At 44.4% G+C, this 25,593-nt stretch overlaps 1 protein-coding gene and 1 long non-coding RNA gene across 3 annotated transcripts in view; one reads left to right on the top strand and one right to left on the bottom strand.

Moving 5' to 3' along the window:
- The window catches only part of LOC307207714, a 38,675-nt gene extending 14,073 nt beyond the window's left edge, over positions 1 to 24,602 (top strand). Inside the window, exons 2-4 of one of the 2 annotated variants that reach the window (XR_013834786.1) lie at positions 14,560 to 14,610; positions 21,380 to 21,474; positions 24,222 to 24,602. This is a non-coding gene — a long non-coding RNA (uncharacterized lncRNA). The remainder of the gene's footprint in view (positions 1 to 14,559; positions 14,611 to 21,379; positions 21,475 to 24,221) is intronic. The other variant, XR_013834787.1, reaches the window with a different exon arrangement.
- Positions 180 to 12,397, bottom strand: SERTM2 (serine rich and transmembrane domain containing 2). Its single transcript, XM_079961807.1, has 2 exons — positions 11,625 to 12,397; positions 180 to 4,943 (listed from the first exon to the last, which is right to left on the bottom strand). The coding sequence occupies exon 2, from the start codon at positions 4,409 to 4,411 to the stop codon at positions 4,133 to 4,135; it is 279 nt and encodes a 92-aa protein (XP_079817933.1). The 5' UTR covers positions 4,412 to 4,943; positions 11,625 to 12,397; the 3' UTR covers positions 180 to 4,132.
- Positions 24,603 to 25,593: the final 991 nt, after the last annotated feature.

Genomic DNA, 25,593 nt, shown 5'->3' on the forward strand with positions numbered 1-25,593 from the left:
AAAGCAACTGGACTGAATAATGGACTTTGCCCATATACAGATCAAGGGGCAATATTGGTCCAGGTGCCTGGAGCACTTGGTTGACTTTTCATCCCAACCTGACATTCCCCAGCGTGGTGTTTCGAAGGCTCACACTATGCAGTGACCAACCTCCCCATATTCACTAAAGGACACAATACTTTAGACAGGAAAATATGGATATTTATAATGATAAATAGGATTGTAATTTCTGACAATGTTAAGTATTAATCCTGCATACAATATATAGTTTAATATACAGTCAGGTTTTTTTAAATTTACAATGGGGGGGGGGAATCTCACAGGTAATTTTCTGATGGTTACAGTATATGAAAAAGAACTCATTGTGCTGAACACCTGCATGCAAAGCAGATACTATGGCCTTGGCTTTCTTTCAGTGCTTTGGAGACCGAGCTTAGGTTGCACAGAGATAATTGCTTATCAGAAGGGTTGCATAAAGCTGGTGCTATGGATATAAATAGGAGCAGCTGTATTCTAGTAGTCCCCCACCCCATACACAATATTAGCCCAAACTCCCAAGGGAAAAGTAACACCCCCATCAAGAATGAACCATGAGTGTGTATTAAAAATAGTGGTTGAGGGGAAATTAGCATTTAAAGGCAAACCTGCCTCATTCAAATTTTCCAGAACAATAAGCAAACCCAGTCATCTCTGAATTTTGCAATGCAGATCTCCAGACAAAACTGCGTGTACTGCAGCAAAGTGTGCATGACAATGCAAATATTAGTAAAAAATAATATACACAAACATATTAATTTAGGGAAAACTGCTTTGCAAAGAAAAAAAGTGTATTGGGCAAAATTGTATACAAATGTGTATATTGGGAGAAATTCCCACTAAAATGCTGGTGAATTTACTGTATTTAAAAAATACAGTAAATAAATCACAAACTAATATGGACATGTGGAGAACCAAACTTAGGACTGAAAAAAAATGAGAAACTGGGAGGAGAAACTGAAATGGACAGATTCACCCATCTTTTGTTTGAAAACAAAGCAAAACACACCATCATTTCCAGAGCATTGGATGAAACATGGTCTTGTTATTGTCATAAGCAAGAGTGTCTGTATGACTGCTAATTTTAGCGTGGCTCAGGTTTGGGGAATTTGCACTTCATGGAGAGAGGGGAATTGGCAGATGAATGCTATATAGTAGAATACCCTCTGGGATTTTATTTCTAGGCTAGATTGCAAAATGGAGCTGAGATTAGTTCATGTCCCTGAAATGTTACACACCTAACACAGATGGCTTTGCAGATATCACCTTCTAATGAAAAAAAAAAAACAAAGAGGACTGCGTTAGCTGATTAGTGTAATTCATAAGCACACGGCTATACAGATGGATTCTGTTGCTGCGTAAGCTTTAGGTGCTCACTCTGAAAGAACATTTAAAAGAGATATGCTTGTATATTGGCAATAATACCTCTACTCACCTGCTAAGAAGAACCTCCTGAGTGCTGCCCCCCAAGACCCATTATAGTTGAAAGACTTTTCTCCACCTTGTATATTCATTTATTTGGCAGTGTCAAATTTTCAGGGTAGGCATTGCTGGGTGCTTATTTATCAGGCCCCATTTCCCAGAAGGGACCCCATTGCCCACTTTTAGAGTCCGCAGGCTCTCCTCCTTTCCTTTTTGCAGGCACTGCCCATTCACCTTGTTCAGCTTGTTTGTCAGCAAGAGCTGACTAGTCTTGCACTTTGATGTCACATTGTGTTTTAATTTTTTGGAAGCTGCCTAGAGTGGTTGGGGTAACCCTGTCAGATGGGCGGCATATAAACAAATAAATTATTATTATTATTATTATTATTATTATTATTATTATTACTACTACTACTACTACTACTACTACTACTACTATTCCCTGTGTCTGTTTTTATGAACAAGGTCCACACAAAAGAACACATGGACAGGGATTTGCAGCAGTAGCAAGGAGGAACGCCAGTTGTGGAGGCAGAAGGGGCTTCAGCTCCCTTAATATTTCTAGGCAGGAGGCTGAGCCTCCCCCCCAAAAAAAAATATTGAGGGGGCCGCCATCCCCCGCTGCTCCCAAGCGAGCGCTCACACCCAGCCTCAGCTGTGCTCCTGAGCCAGGTCTGACCTGGGCGGCAGAGAGAAGCAGGAGCATTGTAGCTGTTTATTGTTTCCAGTATCAGAGGTGGCATGCCAAGAGGGTGGGATGGGGTGGGGTGGGGATCACAAGTGGGGAGAGTGCTGTTGTGCTCATGTCCTGCTCATGGGCTTCCCATTGGTTGGCTACTATGAGAATTGGTTGCTGGATTAGATGGGACCTTGGTTTAATCCAGCAGGGCTGTCCTTTCAGAGGAAACCACAAGGCACCAATTGGTACCATAGTCAAATCGAAAGCCAAGAGGCCTCAAAGATTTGGGGAAGGAACCTGAAATAGAGGGAATAGTATCCAGATGGATTAAAGAAAGGGTGTATTTTAGCATTATTATTTTTCAGTTGGAGCCAGTGCAGGTTGCCCAACTCATTGATAGATTGGCAAATTAGTGTCCCAAAGTGTGGATGTTATTTTTGCCAATCCAGAGATCCTAGTGCATAGGACACATACACAACAGTTCCTGTTAATTTTAGTGGAGCAAACTAATCTGTCCAATGGGGATTGGCTCCTGCAGTTTAAGTGAACCAGGAACTCATTCTTTAGAGTTGTTCTGGTCTTGGAACAGAATGCTGTACTGGAATGTGTATATTGCAGGAAAGCTAGATTTTGCAAATCACTTGAGAGAGAAATATTTAGGATTTCCTTGCTTTCCTGTGGTGAGCCATGCAGAATTACCAAGCCACTGTTCATGTTAGCAGAGACAGAATCTCTTTGGGTGCAAAGATGACCTTCAAGAATACATCACTCACACTTTAGTTCCTGTATTATGCACTGGTTCTGGTTATAACCAAGAAAACCTATGAAGCTATATAGTATTTAATCTTGTGGTTAATGCTCATATTGCTTCTCATGCTCTACTGAAAAATTCTCCTGCATTTCTCCCAAGAAATTGCATTAAAAAGAATCTGTGGGGAGATTTGTTTTGTTTTTGTTGCACTTACCTTCAAGGTGGCCTAGAGTTGTTTGTGAGTATGCTTTATATCACTCTACAAATCATCTCCCCAGTAGTCTGTGCTCTGCAGCCTTCCTGGGTGCCCTTCCTTACAACGCCATGACATCATCAGCTGGGCTTTTCTTAAGGTATGGGAAAGTGAGGAGGCTGCCCACTGTGCACCTGACAACTGTTGTTGTTTTTAAGTGAAGTCTTTGTACTTTTAAAGAAATCAGTGTGGAAAGGTTAAAAAGGAAATATATCTCTTAGAAATAAAATGTGTAAGCACAGCAGTCTCAGGTACTCAGTAATAGTTTTCCTAGGTTTCCCATGCTTCAATTAAAACCCAGAAATAAGTCATGAAGTAGTTTCTCCCATGGGGCTCTTTCAGAGGCACAGGCAGCTAGGGAGGCTGCAGAAGCACCGAGAAGTGTTTATTGGAATGAAAAGCTCCCATACCACCCAAGGGTGTCTCAATCCTACAGCTACCAGAATTCTGAAGAAGTGCTCAAGTGTCCTGAGAATGAGGCAGATAAACCTGCAACCTCTTTCACAGAGGGAGAAATAGGCAAACAGGTTTTGATACAGTGCTAGTTCCTTCTATTGCTTTTATTCATCGTTAAGTCCAGGAGTCCTCCATTTTCTCCTGCAAAGAAACCAGTCACCTGGGCTGTTTTGGAGAGCGCTTACCAGTCCAGAACGATGAGTACAGGGCCAGATTATACCAGCTCATTATAAAGCAGCTTCATATGTCTATATGTAGGTTGTTTGAAACCAAACGTCACAGCACATGCTGCTTACAGCTCTTAGTGTCAAGCTAAGTTTGCTGGATACTTGTCTTGCCATTTTCAAGGCAAACTGAATTCTATGTAGAATCACTGAGTTGGAAAGGACCTCAAAGGCCATCCAGGCCAACCCTCTGCCAGTGCATCCCTCAAGGCTGTCCAGAACTTCCACTCCACACGCTCCACCATATGAAATTGGTTTCTCATCGCAGACAATCTTTTTTTGCAACCAGTTGCTTCCCAGCCTCCAGCCCACTAAGTACTGGGGATCCTGCCATGCATTTCAACATCTGTAAACTGCTGGATGTTCTCGGTGCTCTCTGGAGATGTGGTAATAGGGGAGATGACGTGTTTCAGACGCAGGAGCATGGTGAAAAGTAGAATGAGTAGGATGGCCAGTAGGGTCAGAAACAACCCTACATACATATACAAGTTGGAGTATTTATCTGCATTTGCCACTCCTGTAGCCAGGGTTGGGGGTGGGTGGGCACGACCAGTAAGATTTCCACGGAATCTGAAATAGACCTCAGTCATTTCTTACTCAGGCCTTTTCCATTTTCTCTGTTCACTCATGAATTCCTTACTTCTTCTTTGATAGTGTCTTAAAGATTAGATTAAGAGGTAATTCATGCATCAATATTGGATGGGCTGAAGTCTTTGCCTTGTATAGAGGAATAGTTCTCATCAAAGGGTCATCTTCTCACATGGCTTTGCCTAAGGAAATGGCAGAATCAATCAAAGGTTCCTTCTGGATGGTGGTTTTTTTCTACTTTTAAAAAAAAACCTTCCTGGCTGAAAAATATTTGTGTTCTCTTCAGTAAGGAATAAACGTCTCAATGGAGTTTGGGGGGTAAAGATCTCCTACCAACAGTGTCACCCAGTGGCTCACAGATCCATGAGTTACCTTGCAAAAGTCTGCTTTGGTTACTTTGGGAAGCAGACTCCTGTCTTCACTAGAAGGCAAACATCAGTGACTATATTCAGAAGAACTAGAGTGTGTTCTTTTTCCACTTCCCACCTTCAGATGACCAAAATGACAGCAGTACCAGTAGCCAACATGATATTTCTATAAAGATATAAAAAAGACAGAGAGAGAGACTACATTATTAAGCAAACTTTCACATAATCTCTTTGATTGTAGAGAATCTCTTGGTAATAAAAGGAAAAATTATTGCATTGCCAAAATCTGTACTCGCAGTTTCTCATAAGTTCTCTTCCTCTGCAAATAAGGCTTCAATTTATCTGCTTCATTCTCACAGTAATTTTTAAATTCCTTTAGAACTTCCTTCAGCCTTGGGTTTTGAGCTTCCCTTATCACTGCAATGTGGCCAAAGGCTAAATATTTGTCCAGTTCTCTGCAGGTTCCCATGCTGTCCACAGTTCCTGATCTGAGAAAAATGTCTAGGAGGAGTTTTCTCAGGGTATTTTTCCCATGAGCTTTGACTGAAGCATGAGCACCCTAGGAAAGCCTGTTTAGCGCAGACAACAGGAGGGATGATTTGTAGAATGAAAGGGTTGCATCCAACCAAGTTCTCAGAGTAGGCCTGCTGAATTTAATGTCCTTAATTTAGCAGTCTCCATTAACTTCAATGGTCTACTCTGAATAGGGCTAGCATGAGATACAACCCAAATAAATCGCACTTGCAGCCACCTCTCAGCCACCTCAGCAATAACAGAAGCACACCCAAAATCCTATACCCAATCCATTAAAATTTTACTGATTGCCACCCCCACCCCCCACCCCGTTGGATGCAATTTCTTCTCCCATTAATTGGTAGAAAATCAGGGGCAAGATTTATTGTTCACTTTTCTTTTAAAGGTAAAGGGACCCCTGACCATTAGGTCCAGTCGTGGCCGACTCTGGGGTTGCAGCGCTCATCTCGCTTTATTGGCCGAGGGAGCCGGCGTACAGCTTCCAAGTCATGTGGCTAGCATGACTAAGCCGCTTCTGGCAAACCAGAGCAGCGCACGGAAACGCTGTTTACATTCCCGCTGGAGCAGTACCTATTTATCTACTTGCACTTTGACATGCTTTCAAACTGCTAGGTTGGTAGGAGCAGGGACCGAGCGACGGAGGCTCACCCCGTCGCGGGGACTCGAACCACCGACCTTCTGATCGGCAAGTCCTAGGCTCTGTGGTTTAACCCACAGCGCCACCTGCGTCCCTCTTTTTCTTTTGCACTGCACTAATTAAAAGATATAGGTTGGCTGGCCAGATTCCAGTTCACACTTGAAAATGAGCACATGTAGGAGGGATGGGATCACACCCATTGTCCTTGCTCTTGCACTCTTATGTGTATTCAGCACACATATAAACTGTTCTGTGTGTAGGCTCCATACAAATGGTCTATTCCCCCTGTCATACTGACAGAACCCATGGATGTACAGTCTGTACATGTATAAGCTTTTCCAGATGTTTTTATAAATGTCTGTTGGAAGCAGGAGCAAGGATATGCTACCGAGGAGTTCAGCCTTGCTGTCATTTAAAAAATGCTCTTGAAGGTTAAGCCCAGACTTGGAACACAAAGAACAAAGTTATAGTTTGAACTTGTGACCCTCCTTAGCGCATAAACCAGGAGTGAATCTTGGCAGTAATACATGAGAACCCCTGTACGTAATAGTACTTTGATTATTTGCCTGGTCTATACCACAGTTAAGTCATCCAAAGCACAATCTTAATTACCTAATCTAGCCCTGCCAGAGAAAACTCCATTTGCCCTAATTAACACACTGTTAAACACATTCTATACGCACGGAGTCAGCCATAAGCATCCTTAAGCATTCTTCAAGGCGTGGCTCCTACAGCTCAGGTAGAGAGTACTATACTGTATTTACTCTCTGAGATCTAGCAGTGTACTAGATATCTAAGGACTTGCATAGATAATTGAATTACTGTCTAGAACATGCAGGTTAAAATGGCATAAATAAGTATACCCATTTAAATATGGTGATTGGACTACAAATCACACAGAAGTTAAGTAGAGACAGCAAACGGGATCTGCAACAAAAGTTTGCAGTATTGCTCCCTAACAGGAGCATGCTTGAGTCCTTTTCAGAGTTGCAGCCAGCCATGCCTTTCTCCATGATACCCCAGCTGTGATGGGCTCAAGCCAGCTCATTCACACTCCTCTACACCTTAGCTGCCACTGAAAATGGTCAGTTGACATTAGGTGGTAGTTGTTGTTGTTGTTGTTGTTTCAGTACTTCTGCAAACTTCAAGGTTCCCTTGAGCATCCTGGTGTCTCCCACTTGTTTCGCCTTACTAGCAAAGGGGTACCGAGTTTACTATTGGAGGAAGCAATTGGATCCTATTGAATATCATGATATGGGTTGCAACATGGAGAGGTTAAATGTGATTGCAAGGTTCAGGTGTTTCTGTACATTATAAGCACATACAGTGGTACCTCGGGTTAAGTACTTAATTCGTTCCGGAGGTCTGTTCTTAACCTGAAACTGTTCTTAACCTGAAGCACCACTTTAGCTAATGGGGCCTCCTGCTGCCGCTGCACCGCCAGAGCACGATTTCTGTTCTCATCCTGAAGCAAAGTTCTTAACCCGAGGTAATATTTCTGGGTCAGCGGAGTCTGTAACCTGAAGTGTATGTAACCTGAAGCGTATGTAACCCTAGGTACCACTGTATATCAATAGAGTAACTAAGGTAAATACATTGGTAAGCATAGGTAAGAGCCAGTGTGATGTACCGGTTAAGGGGTTAAACTAGGGCCAGGGTTCAAATTTCCACTTAGCCATGAAGCTCACTGGGTGATCTTGGGCCAGCCACTGCCTCTCAGACTCACCTACCTCACAGGGCTGGTGTGGGAATTAAATGTGGCGGGGGGGGGGGCGGCGGGGAGAACCACCTTGAGCTCTTTGGAGAAAAAGATGGGATATAAATGCAATTAATAAAAAAAATGAAATTAGAGGAACTAAGATGAGAGGGAGGGGGTGAGTTTGGAATGCTGATAGTGAGCGGTGATTGGTTGGGAGTTTTGAAAGGGAGTTTGAATATTAGTCTGAGAGGGTTTGGAGTCGAGTTGAGTTGACAGCGGAGTTGCATTTGGGGGTGGGTGGTAGACTGTGTGAGAGTTGGTGGCGGATGTAAAGCAGGGTTAGTCATTAATATAGTATCAGTATTATAGTAGCTACTGTTGTATATAAAATAAAGCAACAAATATGATAAACAGATTGAAACTATGTGCTTAGGTACAATCCTCAATCGCACAGCCATTGTTTATGATTCCTCTTCCATAAATTAATTGCTTTATACCACATGCCTCATACTTTGCTAACATTAGGGGAATTATTATTATTATTATTATTATTATTATTATTATACCCCACCCACTTATTCAGATAAATATAATTTGGGGTGGAAGCAGGTTATAGAGTTACCCATAAGAAACACAGCTCAGAGCCATACATCTTGTTAAGAGTGAGAAGTGGTACAGGGTAGTTTTGGGTGGTGACAGAGCACCCCCTGGCAGAGGAGGGTGTGTGGCATGACAGTGGTGACAGCCACCTCTCTTGTCTTCTGCAGCTCTTTCTGCTGAAAAAGGCAGAGTTCACATCAAATCCTAACAGACCATTTTTGGTAATGAAATAATATGCGTCACAGATGTTACTTCTGAAAATTAGGTGGCATTATGTTAAAGTTATTAACCTGAAGTTCATGTGTAATAATCAATTACGAAACAAGAGCCCCAAATTAATGAGCCTCTACAAGGCACTTCTAATAAATGGAAGAGATTAAGGAGTGGAGATAATTCAATGAGGCTGGGACTTTAGCATGGATGCCTGTGATTCGTTTTATGCTCCTGTCTTAAGAGTAGTTGTTCAGTTCCTTGCAAGGGAAGAATCTGATTTGCTCACAAAATTATGTGTGTGCATGGACTTCCTGCCTTGTCTTCTGTGTTGGGGAATGCTCTGTGATGAGGGCAAGAGGGAATCTTCATGCAGAACACCTCCTGACTTGTAGAAGATTATAAGGAATGCCACAGGGGAGGCTTTGCACATATGGATCAAATAAATTATGGGGGAGTCAAATCAATTTGAATGAATAGACCCAGCTGAAAAGTCTGTGCATGCTTCCTTGCACAAGGGCTTCCTTGTTTTCTTTTGCTGAGGAGCCCATTTCTTTGCATACAATAGAGTTTCTTTTTGTGAACAGTAAAGTTCTTGTAGGGAGCATGGTAGGGCTACAGATAAACCCACTCTGCAAATGTTCTTTTCTGCAGAGGAATCAACTAGATCAGAAGGGCCAGGGGCAGAAGCCATAAGGATGCTGGATCCATCTGTTAAGAGTTTGGGTGTAATCCTTGACGCCTCCCTTTCCATGGAGGCGCAGGTTACAGCAACAGCTAAGGCAACATTTTTCCATCTTTGCCGCATTAAACATTTAGTCCCTTACCTTTCCCGCCCTGATCAGGCCACAGTGATCCATGCGACAGTCAGCTCCAGGCTTGCCTACTGTAATTCGCTCTACGTGGGGCTGCCCTTGAAACTGTCCCAGAAACTCCAGCGGGTGCAGAATGCTGCAGCGAGGCTCCTCACGGGGTCCCTGCCATGGGTGCATATTCACCCAGTGCTTTACCAGTTGCACTGGCTCCTGGTGGAGTATAGGGTCAGGTTCAAGGTGCTGGTCTTGACCTTTAAAGCCCTTTGTGGCCTAGGGCCCTCATATTTACGGGACCACCTCTCCTGGTATGCCCCGCAGAGGACCTTAAGGTCCATGAATAAACCATAGTTTAGAGGTCCTGGGCCCTAAGGAAGTCAGACTATCCTCCACCAGGGCCAGGGCCTTCTCAGTGATGGCTCCAACCTGGTGGAATGCTCTGTCCCATGAGACTAGGGCCCTTCAGGATTTAACCTCCTTCCTTTGGGCCTGTAAGACAGAGCTATTCTGCCTGGCCTTTAATTTGAACTCAGCCTGATCTTTTATTTCCCTTCTCTTCCCTCCCCCTCCCCTTTTATGAAGATTACCCGCTCTGAGACCCCACAGCTAATTCTCCCCTGGCCTCCTCACTGGCCCAAGTAGGACCAATTCAGCCAGCTAGCCCTGGGGATGATCTAATGCTTATTTCCCCTAAACTGATTTCTGAATTTTGAATTTTATTGTTATTCATGTTTTTATACTGTATTTTATGCTGCTTTTACAATTAAGTGTTTTAAATTTGTTGTTAGGCGCCCTGAGCCCAGTTTTTGAACCGGGAAAGGTGGGGTATAAATAAAAAATTATTATTATTATTATTATCCAGACCCTGTCACCAATCCTGAGCCAGAGGCAGAGTCTGTTAATCAGAAGTGCCTTGACCCACAGACACTCGCCTTTGAACCCCCCTGAGCCAGATCTCCCAAGGACAGTATGGCCAAATGTCCTACTTTGCATGAGGAGTGAAGAGTCCAGGTGTTGTTGGACTCCAAGTCCCATCATGCTTGACCATTGGTCATTCTGGGGCTAATGGGAGTATTTATTTATTTATTTATTTATTTATTTATTTACTTATTGTTTCCGTTTATAGACCACTTGCTACCAGAAGATCTTGAAGTAGTTTATAGTGAATAAAACACACACATTCTAGCGGTTCCAGTGTTGAACTCGGAAGAGATCCAGGTTCAGATCCTCACTCAGTTATGAATCTCACTGGGTAACCTTGGGCCAGCGACCTTCTCTCAGATTAATTAACCTCATGGGCTTGTGAGGATAAAAGAGGAAGAACTATGAATGCTACTACAACATGACACCTTTATCCCATATTCGAAGATTTGTGGATCTTTCCGCAAAAGTAATCCTCAGTTAAGCAACTCACTGTATGCCTAACTCTATAGTGAGAATGCAGAACCTGCAACCCTCCAGCTGTTGCTAGATGCCAACTCCCATCATCCCCAAATGTTGGCCACACTGGCTGGGGCTTAAGGGAGTTGGAGGCTTCCTTCAACATCTTCTGGAGGGTGGCAGGTTGTCCACAACTCTGCTTTTAAAAGATCACAATTCCCTGTGCTCCTGAGCTAATTGCCCCTAAATGCCCCTGCATACAAATGAAGAGGGGGGATATGGTTCCTGCCTTGCAGGGTGCTGTACTAGATAACCCTTGGAGTCCCTTCCAACTCTACAATTCAGTTTATTTATCCCCAGCTCTAGAGATTGAATAACAAGACTTTTCTTGTTAGCTAAGCAACTGCAGTAAACATCTTTCTTGCGGTTACAAACAAGTCAGCCTATCTTGTCTTATTCTCACCAAGCACAAACAAATTAACCATCTTTTAAAAAGGATCACTTTTAGCATTTTAGGTTAACTCAGATTGGGATGATTTTTAGAGTGGACAGCATTGTATTATTGTAAATATTTGTGGAGCTAGAAATTAAGTCGTACTGCTTGCAGAAAAAGTTAGTCAAAACACTCTGCTGCTGTAGCATTTAGTGTCTTTTTGAAGGCCGCCTGTTCCCAAAACAAGCTGTCTGGGCTTAATCTGACTACTGAAATCAATATTTATGCTTAGCTCATTTGTAGCACACATAATCTGTTTACTTCCCCCTGAAAAAGCACAGACACCAAGAAAATTGATACCTCAATGCATGCTTTTTTTTAAAAAAAAAAAACCATCAATTGGAAGTAGTAGCTTTCCTTTTTTTGTTGGCAGATAGTCTATTTTCTCCTTTCATATCAAATGCATAAAATAGCACATTCTTCTAACTAAGCCTTGGCACAGAGATAAAAACAGTTGGATTTTGACAAGTGCAGCTGATTACCTTTCATCGTAAGCAGGAGCAGAGGAGTGACCCCTCAAGACACCTCCTTGGTAGGTGTACCCTAGATTGCTTTCTGCAAGGTGTCCTGGAAGCATCCCCTCTAAGATGCAGGTGCTTTGGAAGAAAAAGAGACCAGCTGTTGTTTTGTCGCTTGAGCTGGAAGACTAGGCTTTCCAAGGAGAAAGTACACTTTCCTCTCGTCTCCTTTGCACGCCAGCATTTTGCATTGCGACAGGCAGAGGGGTGCTGCTTAATTCCTTAGACGCTAGTTGATGGTCCTGCTCTCACTGTGCTGCTGATGGTTTTCCTGCACGGGTGAGACAGATCCATATATCTTCTGGATGGCTGAACCACAGCAGCCTCCGTCAACCGTCTCTCTCTCTCTCGCTCTCCTCCTTTTGCTTCTATAGGCAACAGTCACAGTAAGCTGGGAAAGGTATCTCTCCAAGCGCAGCTATGCTTCATCAGTAGGGAGAGAGAGAGAGATGGAAAAAAAAGAAAGCTGCCAACAACACTAGTAGCAAAGTTTCTATAAGCCTTTTTTAATTCCTTCCATGCAGCAGGCTGGTCCTTTTCCCTCTAGGCAACCAGCCACAAAGCAAAGGCTTAGATTTGAAGGCAATGATCACTCTCTCATTATGATTTCTTTTATAAAAACAAAACAAAAAAGAGATTTTTAAAAAAACATTTTGTAGGATTGGAGGCATTCTTTTTAAATATATAGTCAAACAAGGCATGCAAATCAGGATGTTTTTCAGGGTTCCACCCCCACCCCCAGGGCTTTGAAAACCTTCAAAATAAAGTAAGCGCAATACATCACAGCCAATGATATTTGCGCCACATACCGCATTTTTTGCTCTATAAGACGCACCAGACCATAAGACGCACCTAGTTTTTGGAGGAGGAAAACAAGAAAAAAAATATTCTGAATCCCAGAAGCCAGAACAGCAAGAGGGATTGCTGCGCAGCAAAAGCAGCGATCCCTCTTGCTGTTCTGGCTTCTGTGATAGCTGCGCAGCCTGCATTCGCTCCATAAGACACACACACATTTCCCCTTACTTTTTAGGAGGGAAAAAGTGAGTCTTATAGAGCAAAAAATACGGTAACTTGCAAGTTTCCTCCCCTTCTGTTTGTATGCAGCCACATTTGACAGAATGAAATCCTGGTTGCTTTCAGGTGTAGAGCCATTTTCAGCTTCGGGGTTCCCAGTTCACTGCTATAGCATGCAACTAGGTCAATAGGAAACACCCTGGGGAAACATTAACTGGCCAAAAATGCCCACTACATGTAGACACCTATTTGGACACAACCCATTGGCCTGGTTTTGGGGAGGGGAGTTCAGAAAAGACTGGCCCAAGGTATTTTGATGCATGAGAGAAGGGGAAACAAGTAGGGCATGGTGGCTCTGGGAGTTGGCAACGGACCCGGGCAGGACCCTCTGCAGGAGCCCAATGATGCTGACCATCATTTGGAGGATGCAGGAGACAGACAAGGAGAGGAAGGGAGGAATGATCCTTGAATGTTCTGAAATGACATTACATATACATGCAGATGGGTTACTGTGGGAAATGAAAAATTGCACTTGATAAAAGGCCATAGCTCAGAGGCCAAAGCATCGGCTCTGCATGCAGAAAGACCCTGCTGTCATTCACTATGGACAATACAGGGCTAGGCAGACCAAGAGTCTGACTCCCTTTGTTCCTATGAAATACAACATGGTATCCCCTTCCATTCTATGTGCAAAATCGAACCAGACTGGCACTAGAATCTTATTTCAACACTGGCAAAATGTGATAATGATATCCCACATCACAACTGAGCGCAGCAGGCTAGCGGTAGCTTAGGGGACTCAGGAAGAATGGTTAGGGGCTGCTGCCACTTCTAGCATCTATTGCCTGAGGTAGGTGCCTCATCTTGCCTAAGAGTAGGACCAGACCTGCTTTCAGAAGTAAGTGACTGGTACAGGCTCAGCCCAAACGTCCTGCAAAGAGCAGGCGCACCAAAGCACTGTGTGATGTCCTACATAAGAGACTCGTTGCTCCCAGTTTTATTGGGAACTAGTTGAGATTTAGGTGGTATCATGATGCCTGAGGTATTCTTGTTAACAACATGCAAAAGAAAAGAAAAAAGAGGTTATCTCACAGAAATCAGAAAGTAAAAATGATGCACTTGAGGTAACAGAGGAAGAAAATGCATTCTGTACAAAAGTGACACATAATGACCATTTTACATTAAAAACAGACCAATCCAGGAGTTCTTGTTCACAGTAGGCTATATGTTTCCCACAGTAAAAACATAGCAGCTCCTTGGAAGCTAGTCATATCACCTGATTCAAAATCTCTCTTCATCATCAGCCCAATTGTCAGCATTCCATATTTCATATGGTAGGTGCTTCTACAAGTATTTATCATATATTTATTACATTTACATCTCGCCATTTATCCAGGAAGCTCAAGGTGGCATGCATGGTACTTCCTCCCCCACATCTTACCCTCACAACAACCCTGTGAGGTAGGTTAGGCTGAGAGAGAGCCCCACGTTAGCTGGTGAGTTTCATGGCTGAGTGGGGATTTGAACCATGGTCTCCTATGTCCTAGTTCAACACCCTAAGTACCCCTACACTGGTTCTCATTCAGTGTGGTAGCCATCCTGTAGCTTCCCAGTGCTGGCAAAAATAAACCACTCCTCAGAATTTATCCATTTTTAAAAAACTCAGAAGATTGACTGTCATCAACAGGCAACCTTTGGAAATGATTTTCGTTCACTCAGAGATTCAGTTCAGTGGTTGGATGGCTTTTTAGAGCTCACAGATTCCTCAAGGAACAAAGCGTGCCAGCTGATATGTTTGGTCTTTTGGGTGTCCATCTGTCATATTCTCTCTCTCTCTGAATATAATCAGCCTTCCCTGATGAGTTTTTGTTGCCATTGCTGACAGACCTGTATGGTGATTCAGGAGCAGGAATACTTCAGCACCAACTTACAGCCAGTAAGTTGCTTGAAAGATAAGTACCATTCTTCTTTTCTTAATTCAGCTGCAAACCCAGTTCCTACCCACAATGATAGATTTGTGAGTTCCAGAAGCCTTCAGTTGTGTTTTCCTAGACATAGAAGTAGAAACAGGGTAGCCACCTGACCTAACGTATGGAGGACAGTCCTTTATTTCCACAAAGTGGTTTAAAGGGTGGGGAAAGGCCACTGTAAGCCACACCAGGAGACATTGTGAGACTCACCAGGAGGTGATCTGACCATGACACAGGGACTGCTTTAAAGTCCCCCACTTTCAGACCACCTTCTCCCTGCCTGCTTGAGAAAATGAAATCCAGAGTGTTGTGACGTGGGGTTTGTGATTTCAGCTCTCTTGACATAATATGCTGGAGACAGTTCTCTAGTAACACTTCTTTATTAAAGCAACAAGACTAAGACTTGAGGAGGGGAGAGCTACATTTATAGGGACAGGGAACTAGCTAGAAGGGATACATTTTGGAGGGAACAATATCAGGCAATCACAGTCCTGCCTTTTGGAGGCAACCAATAAGACAGAGGATCCAAATACAGCAGCTTAAATGAACCAATAGTAGCTGTACCCTCTGGAACCAAAAGGCAGTTACTTTACCCTAATGCAATTACAGACAATAATAATACAGATATAAAATCCTTTGACTCAATACACAACACAGAGTGTGCTAAGCTACATATACTGCTCTGATGAAATATTGGGATGTTCCCAGGATTGTCCTGAGCTACTCCAAACAATATGGCATTGGTGTGAATGTTGACATCTCCCAAGACAAACAGTCATCCTTAGTAAATTATTTTATTGAGTTTTGGAAAACATAAAATGAACATAGAACAATGTAGACAAAGTACATTAAAGCAATGTCTATAACCTCACTTGAGGTGGTACTACAAAAGTTCATATCGCAGAATATCAGAGGAAGTATGCAGTGAGTCAGAATTTAAGAGAATTTAGAGTGTGTGTCCAATATAATGGGAGCCAGTGTGGTGTAGTGGTTAAGAGCAGTGGACTCATAATCTGGTGAACCGGGTTCGCGTCCCTGCTCCTCCACATGCAGCTGTTGGGTGACCTTGGGCTAGTCACACTTCTCTGAAGAAGTCTCTCAGCCTCACTCACCTCACAGGGTGTTTGTTGTGGGGGAGGAAGGGAAAGGAGATTGTTAGCTGCTTTGAGACTCCTTAGGGTATTGATAAAGCAGGATATCAAATCCAAACTCTTCTTCTTATAAGCAGAAGTTCTTAGGCAGAATTTTGGCTATTTAGATATACCCTCCACAGTCTAACCTGACACATTGAAGGTTTTAGTAAATGTCCGTCCTTATTTTATTTAATTATTTCATTTCATAAAATTTATATACTTCTTGATTTTAAACAAATAAACTCAAAGCAGTTTACAGAAAGTGATTCTTATCCTTGTTATAAGAAATAAAAGGCCAGAATATTGCATTAAATTTCTCTTTTTTAAGTTATTCCTCAAACCACATGATTCTGGTAAGCTAATCTTTCTGACAATGCCATATTTTGTCCAGACAGCCTCTTATAGAAAGTCCAGCCAAATTCCAGTGACTGGCTATCTCCAATTGTGCTGCTGCCAGCAGAAGAACCACCAGATCAGGTTGGCTTAGCTGAGGGTCATCAAGAGATCAGATAATTAAAAGCTCTAGTGCTGTATCTGTTAGGATATTACTGCCTGTGATATCTGATTTTTTGTGTGTGTGCAAATACTGCCACCCAGAAGTAAGACTAACAGTCTTGATGTCTTTAGCACCATGCCTGAGATCACCTCCATCACTTGTACAAGAAGGCTGTTGAGCATGAGGAGCACTAACTGATCCCATGACAATAAATAGGCATCTGAAAGTATCCCCAAAGACTGCACTGTCACAGTTGTAATCTTATTGGGTTCTACAAAAAAGAAACCCAGGCATCGCTCATTTATCTGGCAGAGTGCTGACGAGATTGCAAAATATTGCAACCAGATACATATGCTCACACTGTTTGTTGCAAATTGTTTTTTATGCTTCGTTAATGTACTTCCCCACCTTCTGAGCAGGGCTCAGGCACTGCACTCTGCGCCTTCAAATACAGCAGTCAGCATAGCTGCAATTCACTGAGGTATCTGTGCAGGTATCTGTCTTTGGCCTCTCTTGCTCTTCTCTTTCAATGGTTTTGTTTTACAATCTCACACAAAAGCAGAGCCTCAAATGTTTGTTTGGGAGGCTTCTTTTGCTGCTGAGAATCTTACTCTCAAGTGAGAATCACAAGGCTGTGAAGCACTTACATCTTCAGAGCTGTAAAATACGTCAGGTCAAGTGCTGTGTTGTAAACATGAAGAGTCGTCATTTGGCAGAGCTGAGGCTGGGAGAGACACAACACAGCTGATTATCTTTGCCCAGCTTGCAACCTCAGTCTCTCCTTGTGCCGATGACCACCACCCCCAGATGCCCCCAAAGAGAGCTGGCGCATATTCCTCACGTCACCAAGGAAGATTCTTAACAGCATAACCTAACCCTGGCATACACAGGGGTAAGGAACCTGTGTTCCTCAATGCATTGTTGGACTCCAGCTCTTATAAGCCCTTACCAGCAGGGCCAATGGGAGTCCAACAAAATCTGGAGGGATACTGGTCTCTGATTCCTGGTATAGACAGTAGCCATAGATCTGTCAGCTGTACTGGTCCCCTGTTGTTTTTCGGAATCAATTTAAGGTGCTTGCTTTGATGTCTGAAGCCCCAAACATCTTAGGACCAGAGTGGTTAAATACCGTAATCACAGTCCCTCCAAGTGTCCCTATTTTCCAGGCACAGTCCCAGATTTACAGAAGCCATCCCAGTTTCTGATTTGATCTCGAATGTCCCAGTTTTCCTTAAAAAAGGTAAAGGTAAAGGTACCCCTGCCCGTACGGGCCAGTCTTGACAGACTCTGGGTTTGTGCGCCCATCTCACTCAAGAGGCCGAGGGCCAGCACTGTCCGGAGACACTTCCGGGTCACGTGGCCAGCGTGACATTGCTGCTCTGACGAGCCAGAGCCGCACACGGAAACGCCGTTTACCTTCCCGCTGGTAAGCGGTCCCTATTTATCTACTTGCACCCGGAGGTGCTTTCGAACTGCTAGGTTGGCAGGCGCTGGGACCGAGCAGCGGGAGCGCACCCTGCCGCAGGGATTCGAACCGCCGACCTTTCGATCGGCAAGTCCTAGGCGCTGAGGGTTTAACCCACAGCGCCACCTACGTCCACAGCGCCACCAGTTTTCCTTAGGACACCCCTATTTTGATTGGAGAAATGTTGGAGTGTATGGAGTTATATGACCCCTGAGCCAAGGAGATAAGTAACTATACTACACAAACTTTAGAAGACATCTGAAGGCAGCCCTGTATAGGAAAGTTTTTTAATGTTAAATGTTTTTATATATGCTGGAAGCCTCCCAGAATGGCTGGGGCAACCCAGTTAGATGAATGGTGTATATGATGATGATGATGATGATGATGATGATGATGATAGAACAGGACATCCCTATTTTCATCAAAGAAATGTTGGAGGGTACATAATCAATCCCACTTCCAAGGGAACTCCAGGAATTGCAGCTCTGTTAGGGGAACAGGCCCCCACTAAGAACTCTCAGCACCCTTATCAACTTGGGTACAGGAAACCTTAAGGACTGCCTGGTTCCTAATATCCCTGCCTGATCACTGAGATCTTCTGGAAAGTCACTCTTAGCAATTCCTCATGCCTTGGAAACTCAGCTAAAGGAGCTGTATGTTGTGCATTGTGGACCCAGTTTTGTGGAACTCCCTCCCAGATGAGATGAGACATGCCCCCTTCCTGTTAAAGCTCTGGTGTTTGATGAAAACTTGTCTATTTTGGCATGTGTTTTAGGTAATCTTTTCTTACTGCATTCCTTTTCTAACATCATTGTATGCTGCTTAGAAACTACAGAATATAAATGTTTGATATAAGTAAGTAAGTAAGTAAGTAAGTAAGTAAGTAAACACACACCAGTGAGATCTGTGGGCATTTTGCATTTTTGAAACTCAGCCTTTCAGCATATGGCAGTGTCACTGGAGTGTCACACGGACGTTAAAGCAGGGCAAATTAATTAATAGGAATTTATGGAGTGCTCTTTCTTCCCCAGTTTGTATATTCTTTCATCTCCTGGTTGTTATTATTAGATGTAAATGAATCCCACAAGCCTCAGCAAAGAACAACCAGAATCTTCAGGTTTGGACTAGTTTCAGACCAACTGGGTTTCCTGTGACCTCCAGTATGACCCATATATCAACCCAGACTTGATGGAAAACTAAGCCAGAAGCATTTCAGACACAGACTGCCCTTTGACTATCCAATTGTCCAGGAGTCATGGGTTGAGACAACTCTGAATAAAGCTTACAGTAATCTTCCCTGTCCTGCAGTTGAGTCATTTCTGGCTAATACCATATGATTTAATTCTGAATATGCCTTTATATCCAAACCCCATAAAAAACCTGACATTAAAACACAGACTAGTGTGTGCCAGAGTATTGTATCTGGACGACTTAGATCTATGCTTCTATATTTGTTTATTCTATGTATAATACTTTTCCTTTAAAAGCTCTGAAAGAATTTTATCCTGTTCTACCAGATTTCATTAAGTACTAGCAGCCTCATACCCAGTATTGCTCAGGAATTCTATGAAAAAGAAAAATCAATGAAGTTGTGAAAACAGTGGTTAAAATCAGTATACCTTTGAAAGGTTCAGTCCACCATTTTGATTCAAAATGGCATCCAACTGTATTCTGAAAATAATAAAAGTCTCAGGAGCCATCTTGAAAAAGTTGGTTATGACATCTCAATATATGTCTAAGTGCATAACAGGCAGAGAACTTTCCAAAATACCTAACAGGTATTTATTACTTTCCCTCCTACTTCCAAAGAGCTGGATCATCCTCACAACAACACTGTGAGGTAGTTTAGGCTGAGAGATACCGACTGTGTGTAACCTTTAATTATCAGGATTTCTTTTTGTTTTTCATTTGCAGTTCTAGAGATGGGGTATCTTACTGCTCAAAGCTTTCCAATTAGTGACTCAGTGCCAGAACTCAGAGCCATACCCCTTTAAAATATAGTAGTTCTAACCCTTACAGAGACTCAGAGTAAACCTTTTCATGTTTAAGAGAGTTTGAAGGGTTCTCCCCTGGTGTGTTTTTTATATTAAGTCTGCCTCTTAGCTGCCAGCTGTTCAAAAAACACCTTGTAGGCCCTTTGTAGGTGGTGGTAGAAGAAATGACTCACATCTCATAAACTGAATCAACAGGTGTGGATTCTACTATCACCTTTGTGATGAGAGCATCATTCTCCCTCACTGCATTCTCAACCTTTACTACACCTCTGGATCTCATGTTACCATTATCTACCTGACATTTCTGTTTAGGCCACACTCTGACTTGTATCCAATGTAGCACAAATGAGAGACAGTGAGATGCCGTGGTCAGATACCACTAGGACCAGGACCTGGGTGACCAGGGTCGCAAATCCCCACTCAGTCACGAAGCCAATAGGTGACATTGGGCCAGTTATTGCCCCTCAGCCTCACCTACCTCACAGGCTGGTTGTGGGAATTAAATGGGGGGGGGATGGACTACTGAGCTCCTTTGAGAAAAAGGTGGGATATAAATTCAGTGAATAAACAAAATATACAGTGGGGGTTCAAACAATCATCTAGTTGGTCGCTGTGAGGACAGAATTCTGGATGAGGTGGCCTGACCTAGCAAGCCTCGTGTTATTTTCTGGATCTTGAATAGTTGGAAAGGCAGGTCTTTCCATTCTCTTCCTCATCCTGCATCCAGGGCCAGCCTGCCCATAAGGCAAGCTAAAGCAATTGCATCAGTTTGGCAGGTTGGGGAAAGAAAGGAGAGGCAGCAGATCAGGGCCTATGAGGACCTCCGCCACTTCCTGCACCATCACCCCTGACTCCTCTGCCCTCCCAGTGCCAAATCCTCCTCCACTGCCACCTTCTCCCCCTCCCCACTGCTGCTGCTGACTCCCTCCCCCCCCTCCACACGGCCTCTTTTTGGTCCCCTTTTTCTTATAATTGGGGAGGCAGAGGAGTCCGTGGGACAGGGGATGAGTCAGTGGCAGCAGATGGCAGAGAAGGAGTTTCAAATATGCAATGGCTTTAACTAACTTCATATATGTAAATGTTTTATTTTTTCCTATATTGTTATACTACACCTCAAGAGCAATTTAGGACTGGTGACGTTGCTATCATCTCCTTGATCAAAAGGCTCAGGCAGCTCTTGAGATGTATAATGAAATCAAGAAAGCACCCAAAAGAAGAAGCATTCTTATACAGTGGTACCTCGGGTTACAGATGCTTCAGGTTACAGATTCCACTAACCCAGAAATAGTACCTCAGGTTAAGAACTTTGCTTCAGGATGAGAACAAAAATCATGTGGCAGTGGCACGGCGGCAGCAGGAGGCCCCATTAGCTAAAGTGGTATCTCAGGTTAAGAACAGTTTCTGGTTAAGAATGGACTTCCAGAACGAATTAAGTTCTTAACCTGAGGTACCACTGTAATAACTTTAGAGTTCAATAACTTTAGAAAAGGGTCTCTTGTAAGGAAATTACTGCAGTCACTGCCGTGGTTGCAATGGGTGACTTCAACTACCCTCACATACACTGGTTACATATGTGTTCCAGCAGTGCTGTTTTTCTAGAAAAAGAGGTGCTGGAGCTCACCAGAAACTTCTCCCTTGTTCCCTTAGAATGGCAATGGCACTCACCTGAGAGGTATCGGAGCTGAGCTCCAGTGAGCACTCTCTGAAAAAAAAAAGCCCTGTGTTCCAGTCATGGCAAAGAGGTAAGATGCCTAGGTCTTCAGGTAGGACAGAAACAGGTTTCTCCCTGAAACCCTGGAGAACTGCTGGAGGGTATAGAGAGTTTAGCTAGGGATAGCCAGTATGCCCAATGATCAGGGATGATGAGAGCTGCAGTCCAACATCATGTGGAGGTCGCCACATTCCCTACCCATGGCTTAGGCAGGATTGAACTAGAGGGGCCAGTAGTCTTGTTCAGTATAACACAGCTTCCTTTCTTTCTATCTGGCTCAGTAGTGAGATTTAGACAGAGCCAAGATGTGCTATTTCTGAAGACAAATGAGAAAGGTTTGATGGTGCTCCTGTAAAAGTGGGCATGTTCTTTGCATTTCATAAAAGGGAAACAGAATAATGCAGAGACTGGTGTCTTCCAATGGCATCTGTTAGCATTCAGTACCTTTGAAAAGCAGGTACCAGTTTTTCTGGAATCCTCATAAATTAAATCAGCCACAGAACCCGGATAGGGTTGCATATTCCCTCAGTACTAATTCTGAGCAACCTTCACGTATCTTCAGCCACATCTGCTTCTCATGTGATTTCCAGCATAATTGCAAGGCAATTAAAAAAAAAAAAAAAGCCCTGTGGGCTTCTCTTTGCCTCTTCTTTGTAGCATGACCAGCACTAAATTTAGCCACATGATACATTCCTAGCAAAACAAAGCCCCTTCATTGCATTGGAACAGGCAGAAATACCAAGGTCTGCAGCTCCTGGTGCAAATGTAATGGGAATGCTGAGCACCCTTGCATGTAGGGCAGTGTGGTCCAATTGCCAGGACAAGGGCCATATGCAGCCCTTGAGGCCTTTTTTGGTGGCCCTCTGCAACATTTGATGCCCTGCTCCCAGCTCTCACACTGCCTTCCCAAAGCCAGATAAGTGAGGTGCTGGGCTTTGGGAAGGAGGAAGGAGGGTTCTGAGAGGGGCCTTGAGACCTCTTGCCTCCTTCCAAAAGACTCTATTCCACAGTACAACGTTCTGAGAGGTGATATGATAGCCAGCTTCAAATATTTGAAGGGCTGTCACATGGATGATGGAACAAGTCCACTCACCTTTTCTAGGAAATGGAGCCAAGACTTTAACTGTCCAAGCTGCAGGAACAGCCTTCTTTTCTAAATGTTTATTTTCCATCAATCCATGCTCAGGTTTCTTGGTTAAAAAGGCTTTGGAAGGATGGCATAGACTTAACCTCCCAGCTCCTGACAAGCACAACCTATAACTTTTGACATTCTAAAGCAGATTTGGAAAAAGCTGCTGGCTATTTGCTGGTCCCACTTGGAGCATAGGCTAAGGTTACCAGACATCCCCGTTTCCCGGGGACAGTCCCTGGATTTACAAATCAGTTCCCTGACAAAATCCATCTATATAGTAGGAAGTTGAAAAGTGTCCCCGGATTCGTTGAAAAAAATCTGGTAACCTTAGCATAGGCTCTTCAGGACAGCATATTCTGTAGCATTCATTGGAGCACTAAGAGTGGGGGAATGTGTCTATGAGCAAAACATACTGGGCCAAGCGAGACAGAGCGGTCTGGAGCTATGTGATATTGCTGTTACCCAGGGGTCAGCAAACTTTGTCATCAGGGGGCCGGTCCACAGTCCCTCAGACCTTGTGGGGGGCCGGACTATATTCTGAAAAATATAAATACCCTGCAAGCCAGTCTCACAGATGCCTCCGGACTTGGAGGAAGAATGCACTCTGCACGCGCTTAGGAGCGTGTCTTGGCAGCACCCGTTCACCAGCGTTGTTGACGAGCAGCAGCAGCTCCATTGGCCCATAATCACGGAGCTCCCAGATGGTGTGCACCATGCGCTGCTGCCTGTCATCCGAGGCCAGGTCAGCAGGCAGGCCACGCACGTGGAGCACTGGGCAGGCGGTGTGCAGCTCACCCTCCAGCTGCTCCAGCGCGGCCACCAAGCGCGCCACCAGCAGCAGTGCCGAGCCAGGAGCCAGGCGCACCAAGCTCTGGCTGAAGCCCCACGACACACCCGTCACAATGCCCATGGCACAGCTCAGACCCACCGCCTGCCAACCAGCCTCTCCATCCATGGCTGCACCGGTTTTACCTCAGCTCGTGGGCAACAAGGCTTTGGATTGGCTGCAGGAACTTCCTGCAGCCAATCCGAAGCTGCGGCAATGTCACTGCCCACCCAGATGCTGTGCCAGTGATGCAGAAGTCAGTCCCTGCACAGCGAGGCATTTACAGCGCACGGGGACTGACAAAGCGGGTGGCAGCGTCCGCAGGCTGGATTTATGAGCCTGGGGGGCTGCATCCGGCCCCCGAGCCATAGTTTGCCGACCTCTGCTCTTACCCCATCCTCCTTGTCCATTAACATCCAGGCATCCAAAACAGACCAGCTAGCCAAGGGTGCTGCCATCTGCCTTCCTACATTTGGGAGTGCTGGCCCATGCCCTGTTAAGGACGATAGGTGATTTCTGCAGCTGTGACCGATGTTCAAGGCCCCCTTTTCATTCATGAAGATGGACACACACACACCCCGGTCAGGCATCAGTTCTCTAGTCTAGGGTCTTGCGTAAGGCAGTTGCCGAGTGTGACCTGCAAGTGCAAAAGTTTGCCACGCATTCATTCAGAATTGGGGCAGCCACTATTGCCTGGAGCTTGGGTGCCTCTGCTGAGGACATAAAGACCATGGGCAGATGGCAGTTGGAGGCCTACAAGAGGTATATACGTGGTCAGAAACAATAACTTACACACTACCCCATCCTAATTTCATTCCAGAGTCGTCTAGCAAGAACATTTGGATATGTGGGCACAGTATTGTGCATTGGGCACAGATGCACTCCATCACCACTGCACTGAGCTGCACTCAGCCTCCCAATGGGATTCATTGGCTGGGCCACCAGGGCATGAAATGGCAAGAGTTTATGCCCTTGACCATGGTGAGAATTGAGTCACAAGGGCTCCCGTACACCTTCATCATCCATTTGGGGGGAAACGATTTGGGCCAATGTAAGGGAATTGACGTGGGCTATAATCAAAGATTTGCAGATGCTGCACAACTTGTACTCCACCATATACCTTGGCTGGTCCAATATGCTTGAGTGACATCAATGGCGCAACCCTGATCCAGTGGGAATCAACTGTGCAATTAAAGGTAAAGGTAAAGGGACCCCTGACCATTAGGTCCAGTTGTGTCCAACTCTGGGGTTGCGGTGCTCATCTCACTTTATTGGCCAAGGGAGCCGGTGTACAGCTTCTGGGTCATGTGGCCAGCATGACTAAGCCGCTTCTGGCGAACCAGAGCAGTGCACGGAAACACTGTTTACCTTCCCGCCGGAGCGGTACCTATTTATCTACTTGCACTGTGACGTGCTTTCAAACTGCTAGGTGGACCGAAGCAGGGACCGAGCAACGGGAGCTCACCCTGTCACGGGGATTCGAACCACCGACCTTCTGATCAGCAAGTCCTAGGCTCTGTGGTTTAACCCACAGCGCCACCCGCGTCCCTAAATGTGCAATTAGGTGCCACATATTGGAGTGGGGTGGCTGGGTGATTCAGCACCTCAATATTAAATTCTTGGAAGATACTCTTGTTTTGGCCTGATGGCATACACCTTTCCTCCACAGGAAACGATATTAGGTTAGCGGACATTATAGCAAGTATCAGGCTTGGATGCAGATGTAGGTGGTTTGGCAGTAAGCATTTTCCTCAATTGGTGGTTGGGCATCGGGGCAATCCTTTATCTTGGATGGAGGGGTGGTTGTAGCCTCCGCCTGCCCCTCCAAACGCTGGGGTATCCTGTTAAAGGGATCCAGGGTGCAGTGGTCATGTCCGTGTGCCCAGGCAGGGCCAGGGCCAATGGTGCTCCCCCAGACAGTGGTCCCTGCAGGGGTCACCCTATGTGATGTAAGTTTTTGGAACCTTCCACTTTGACTGACCTATGCGTCATTTCTGGTGGGCAGGCTGGAAGTATTTTGATTGATTTGTTTATTTGCAAATAAATAAAAGGAAAACAATCTGATTAATAAGATTAAAATGGAAGAGAAAGTACTATAATGCTATAATGTACTATAAAGTTGCTATAATGGCTACTTGTTTTTTCTCTCCTTTTTTGCATTTTACATATCGTGCATTTTTGCAATTGTGATT

The sequence above is a fragment of the Podarcis cretensis genome (assembly GCF_951804945.1).
Source record: "Podarcis cretensis genome assembly, chromosome: Z".
Lineage (NCBI taxonomy): Eukaryota > Metazoa > Chordata > Lepidosauria > Squamata > Lacertidae > Podarcis > Podarcis cretensis.

Excerpts from the sequence above, each read along its gene's own strand:
- SERTM2 (XM_079961807.1), bottom strand. The coding sequence starts at position 4,411 with ATGACTGAGGTCTATTTCAGATTCCGTGGAAATCTTACTGGTCGTGCC.